The sequence below is a fragment of the Opisthocomus hoazin genome, chromosome W (assembly GCF_030867145.1).
Source record: "Opisthocomus hoazin isolate bOpiHoa1 chromosome W, bOpiHoa1.hap1, whole genome shotgun sequence".
Lineage (NCBI taxonomy): Eukaryota > Metazoa > Chordata > Aves > Opisthocomiformes > Opisthocomidae > Opisthocomus > Opisthocomus hoazin.
The window spans coordinates 25,641,142-25,647,304 of NC_134453.1; the positions used below are offsets into that span (position 1 = coordinate 25,641,142).

Sequence of the window (6,163 nt, forward strand, 5' to 3'; positions counted from 1 at the left end):
TCTGTATCTATGAACTGTATTTTGTCATTTCTTATTTTTTTTTTAATTTCTTATTTTTTACAGATGACAGAAATTAAAGCCACGGTCTACCACATTAGATTTCTGTTACCAGCTGAGAGGTCAAAGACAAACCAAACAATGTTTTCTAAGGTTTACCATTTAGTTGCTACAGTGTTATGGAAATTACACATGCCAGTCAACATAACAGGGTTTGACTCTAGATTTTGGCTGCATCAATAAGCCAAAAGGAGATTCTTCTATAAAGTCCTTTTTATTAATAGCACTACAGCTCAAGCCAGGTGCCTCCGAAGAGGGACCTCTAACAAAGAAATCCCTGGGCAATTATACACTTACAATCAAAATTCCCCACCCCTCATGCAACAGCTCAGACTGGCAGTAATATTAGGGTCTGGGGTCTTCCCATTCTTCTTTGGATCCTTTCATTGTCTCTAGGTGGGCGGTTTCTTTTCTTATCTCTAATGTTGCAGCTTCTGTTAATGAATGTAGCTTCCTTATCTTCCGGCTTGAACAGGCTCTGGGGCCTTCTTTTACTTGATCAGGTAAAAATTCAACATATTTAGGTGAAAGTTCACAGCTTGCGGCCTAAGGCTTCAGCAAATTTAGCTACTAATGCTAAGCAAATTATGCTAAACAAGTTCTATATAAGTAGTATACCAAATTGCACAACAGTCCCCTCTTTTGTTTGTATAGGCATACCTGCCTTATAAAGGGTCATCAAGAAGGGTACATCCATATTCTTGCATGCTCCTAAGTATTATGATTCTTAAACAAGTCTGAACACATTGAAAAAAGCAACGGAACAATAAGAGCATAACTATGATGAGTAAAATCTTATTAAGAGTGGCCAATAGGCTCGATAACCAAGAATTAAGTCCCCAATGGCTGAACAGTGTTTCCAATCAATCTTTTGAGGTGCCTGGGTGTACATGAGTGTTATAGGCTTGCATAGCAAGGTTTTGGTAGTGGGGGGGCTGTAGGGGTGACTTCTGTGAAAAGCTGCGAGAAGCTTCCCCCATGTCTGATAAAGCCAGTGCCAGCCGGCTCTAAGATGGACCCGCCGTTGGCCAAGGCCAAGCCAATCAGCGACGATGGTAGCACCTCTGTGTTATATTTAAGAAAGGGAAGAAAAGCAAACTCTGGCAGGAGAAACGGCAGTAGAGAGAGAGGAATGAGAGTATGTGAGAGAAAAAACTCTGCAGACACCAAGGTCAGTGAAGAAGGAGGGGGGGGGAGGAGGTGCTCAAAATGTTGGAGCAGAGAGCCTTCCCTTGCAGTTCGTGCTGAAGACCATGGTGAGGCAGGTTGTCCCCCTGCCGTCCACGGAGATCCACGGTGGAGCAGATATCCACCTGTAGCCTGTGGAAGGGACCCCATGCTGGAGCAGGTGGATGCCTGAAGGAAGTTCCGTCTGAACATGAGGAAGAATTTCTTCCCTCTGAGGGTGACGGAGCATTGGAACAGGCTGCCCAGGGAGGTTGTGGAGTCTCCTTCTCTGGAGATATTCAAGACCCGCCTGGACAAGGTCCTGTGCAGCCTGCTGTAGGAGACCCTGCTTCGGCAGGAGGGTTGGACTAGATGACCCACAGAGGTCCCTTCCAACCCCTACCATTCTGTGTTTCTGTGAAGCTGTGACCCCGTGGAGAGCTCCGCGCTGGAGCAGGCTCCTGCCAGGACCTGCGGACCCATGGAGAGAGGAGCCCACTCTGCAGCAGGTTTGCTGACAGGGCTTGTGACCCCATGGGGGACCCATGCTGGGGCATGTTGTGAAGAGCTGCAGCCCGTGGGAAGGACTCACATTGGAGAAGTTTGTGGAGAACTGTCTCCCGTGAGAGGAACCTTCACGCTGGAGCAGGGGAAGAGTGTGAGGAGTCTTCCTCCTGAGGAGGAAGGAGCGGCAGAGATAATGTGTGACGAACTGACTATAAACCCCATTCCCCATCCCCCTGCGCTGCTCGGGATGGGAGAGGTGGGGAGGAGGTAGAGAAACGGGAGTGAAGTTGAGCCCAGGAAGAAGGGAGGGGTGGGGGGAAGGTGTTTTAAGATTTAGTGTTATTTTCTCACTATCCTCCTCTGATTTGATTGGTGATGAATTAAACTCCCTTTTCTCCCCAAGTTCGATCTGTTTTGCCCGTGACAGTAATTGGTGAGTGATCTCTCCCTGTCCTTGTATCGACCCACGAGCCTTAGTCACACCTCTTGGCGACTTGTAGGGCAATTCTTTTAGAAAGTTTGTGATCTTCTGCGCAGGTGCCAGTGGGGGAAAACATCGCGATGGGTCTCTTAGGTGGTCTTAAGCCCCTTCCTCAAATGAACTTTATGTGACCTCTGGCCATATTTGGGTAGGGCACATCAGAAACGCGGAAGCGCACATCCTCTGATCCGCTCTCTCCATCTTGTGTTACCTTGCTCCTTCTTTGCAGTCTGCTGTTCCTGGCTCAGGACAGCCATTTGAAGGACTGCCACAGGGCTGAGGCAGCTATTTTACCACAATGTTTGAGGCATTAACACATATTAACCCTTTCAGTCTCTCACAATAATAATGAATGTGCAAAACAAACTATAAACAACACAATTTTTCTCACCACCTGACCACCGATTCACAGCCCAGAAAAAATTCAAACTCTCGGCCAACAGAGGGTTCAAAACTCCCCGAAGCAAGAGATAAAGATAGCTTCCTGCCCCTTTCCAGCCAACCCCCATTCATAAACTGAGCATGACATCTATGGTACGGAATATTTCCATTGGCCAGCTTGGGCTAGCTGTCTGCCTATGCTCCCTCCCAGCTCCTGCACACCTGCTCGTTAGCTGAATATGAGAAACTGGAAAAAGTCCTTGATTTCATAGCAACAACTAAAACCATCAGTGTTATCAACATTCTTGTGGTACTAAATCCAAAACCACAGCAGCTACTGGGAGGAAAATTAACTCTATCCCAGCCAAAACCAGGTCACTAAGCATTATTCCTTCCCAAAGACTGTCTATAACCTTCTGCCTCATCAAATAAAGTTTGACCACTGGAATGAGAAATAGACTAGCCGTTCTGTCTTCTGCCGTTGCTAGAAAATTCAGATAAACTTTGAATAGTGATGGCTTGTAGTTTAGACAGGCTAGTCAAAACTAAGAACAACAAAAAGCTGAAGGAATGATTCACTGCAGCAAAGCACTTATGCAAAGGTGGGTTACAGGCACATGAAAATGAATTGGTTACGGGGTGTCACCATTTAGAGTAGGGTGGCAATAAACTGAGTGGCAGATGCTCTCTATTAACTCCCGCCCTCCCACCAGGGGAAGGGAAAAAGGAGGAAAAGGGAGAGAGACTTACAAATTGAATATAACCCCATCTTTATTAATAACACTAATAATGCTAATAATATTAATAATAAGAGGAATAATGCAAAATATACAAAACCGATACTGAGTTTCCCGGAGTTGGGTGCCCTGGGCACTGGCATGCAGCCAGCAGCTGCCAGTCAGGCACCAGGAAGTCCCAGACTGGCCTCAGCAGTAGACGGGAACTGGACTCGGGAATGTACTGATCGCAGCCCGGATCAGGATCGCAGGCAGGCCAACAAGCAGAGTCCTCTTCAGAAGCCGGCCATGGACAAAGAGAGAGAGACCCTCGTGATCCCCCAGCTTTAAACTGAGTATGAGGTGCATGGCATGGAATCACGGAATCACAGAATCACAGAATCACAGAATGGTAGGGGTTGGAAGGGACCTCTGTGGGTCATCTAGTCCAACCCTCCTGCCAAAGCAGGGTCACCTACAGTAGGCTGCACAGGACCTTGTCCAGGCGGGTCTTGAATAAAACTTCAGGATGCCATTTGTGCCTCACATTTGCATAGGAAGAGGGGCTACCGATGGAGAAACAGATGATGAACACATTGGTTTGAGGATATGAGAGCATGCGCAGGCGGTCATACTCCTCCTGGCCTGCAGTGTCCCAGAGATTCAGGCTAACTGTCTGGCCATCAACAGTCATTTGGGCACTGTAGTTGTCAAACACAGTAGGGATGTACTCTTCTGGGAAGGCATTGGTGGTATAGCTGATGAGAAGACACGTTTTTCCCACAGCACCATCTCCAACAACAACGCACTTTATAGTCTGCATTCTTTACCCAGAAACAAAGTCCTGAAATGAAATCTGGCAAGTACTTCTGAAATTTGAGAGAAAAGCATACACGTGAGTTTCATCATACATCAAAAAAATCAGCCATCTCGTTTCAAGGCTCCAGTCAAATGTAAAGAGAGAGGTGTATACAACTGCATATCGTAAAGGTAATCAGTAAAATTAAGAACAGCACCAACCAGCAAACGCTGACAGCAGGACTGCATATATTATTCCAGAACAGTTGCACCAAGATTGTCATTTAACAGGGCTGCACACACCAGGCACTGGTATCTGGAGGGTCATTACACCAATATTGGACTTCTCAGTGCCTTTCAAAGTTTTCACACCGCTTTCTGTCCTGCCATTTACCTCCCGCACCACCGGCAGCCGCTGCTCCCGGGGCGGCGGCGGACCCTCGACGTGGAATACCTTGTTGATCAATATTGGGTCACCTGTTCTCTCCACCCCTCCCTGCAAGGACAACCCTTTACGACTTCTCACTTGCATGACTTAAAAGGTCTGTCAGTGACCTTGGCTGCTGTAGTAATAATTATAAGCGTGGGCCTTTTTCTGCATTCCATTCATACCGTTAGCTCAGTAAGACTATAAACATTAGGTGTTATCAGCTTTGGAGCGGACAGTGTCTGTAAAATATGCAGCCAGCTTCGGAAAAATGCAGTTACTTAGAAGAACTTAGCTGTAAGGAAGATTCACTAAAAGAGAATCAGTTCTGTTTTAACCAAAACCAGGACACGGGGTAATAGATTGGGGCTGTTTACTCTTAATGTTCTATTCTTTGACATGTTATATAGGAAGAACTTTTTCATGCTTTTATTCTTATTCCTAGAAAAATATTTTTGAGAATACTTTTAAGCAACAAAGAGCAATAGCAGGTCTTAATTTGTGATGTATGCAGAATGATTTATAAGCATCTTCTTAAATAGAAATAATGTGCAGTCATGATTAGTACTCCTGATAAATAAGTGGCCAAAAAAACCATTGTGACTTCTAGTTCTTAAAGTATTAACTAAATTACTGATAAATGTGTATCATGCATTATCGCCCCTTTCTAGTTACACTGCTTAGTAACTTTGTATTTTGAAGCAGATTTATAGACTACGCAAATCAGAAGATATATGTCACTAAGATACAGGCACAACTGCTAGTGATAGTTTCTTGAGCTTTTGTTACCTGTCCACATGCTGTATATGGACACCTTCACTACAGACGAGACTATGTTAATGCACCTGATCCTGTTGAGCCTGGGAGCTCCAGGGGTGCTACTGTGAACATTACCCCTGGGGGTCATGGTTTGCCTGTTCACAAACCTGCAATTAAGGTACACAGACAAGGCACAGGTAGGGCCAAACTGTCATGCTACTTTTATGTTTCTATTTGTCCCCTGAGAAAATGCCATTTCTTGGTAGGGGGGGCCCTATATCTGAAGCTCCACTTCCATAATACACTGAGAAAGAAAAATTGTCATATTCAGGTGTTTATCACATGAATAGATTATATTTTAAATGCAAGATTTTAAAATTACAAAAGTACGTATATAGAGCATTACGGTGCATCCAGACAAGCCTATATCTGCCAATACACATAGTGAGGAGAGAATAGCTGGGCCCTACAATGGCAAAGGTCAAATAAATATCGAAGTCAAATAAAGATTCAGCAGCACCAAATTAGATGCAATTCAGTGGTTCTCCTGGGTTTGGCCAGGATAGGGTTAGTTTTCACAAGAAGTCAGGAGGGGACACAGCCTGACGGCTGACCCAAACTAGCCAAACAAACAGGATATTCGATACCATGTGACGTCATGCTTGGTGTTGAGTGGGGGAGCTAGCCGAGAGGAGGTTAATCATGGCTCGGGAGCGAGCTGGGCATTGGGCAGTGAGAGAGTTGCTCTGTGTGTTCCCTTGTTTTGCATATTCTTCTTATCAGTATTATTGTTGTTACTATTCGCTTCCTTTGCTGTTCTGTTAAACTGTCCTTATCCAAATCCATGAGTTTTGCCTTTTTCTTCTCATT

General features: G+C 45.2%; 1 protein-coding gene across 1 annotated transcript; it reads right to left on the bottom strand.

Moving 5' to 3' along the window:
* Window positions 1–3,784: 3,784 nt before the first annotated feature.
* LOC142365471 (rho-related GTP-binding protein RhoG-like) lies at window positions 3,785–4,132 on the bottom strand. Its single transcript, XM_075446299.1, has one exon. It carries the CDS (start codon window positions 4,130–4,132, stop codon window positions 3,785–3,787), a length of 348 nt encoding a protein of 115 aa, XP_075302414.1.
* Window positions 4,133–6,163: the final 2,031 nt, after the last annotated feature.

Excerpts from the sequence above, each read along its gene's own strand:
- LOC142365471 (XM_075446299.1), bottom strand. The coding sequence starts at position 4,132 with ATGCAGACTATAAAGTGCGTTGTTGTTGGAGATGGTGCTGTGGGAAAA.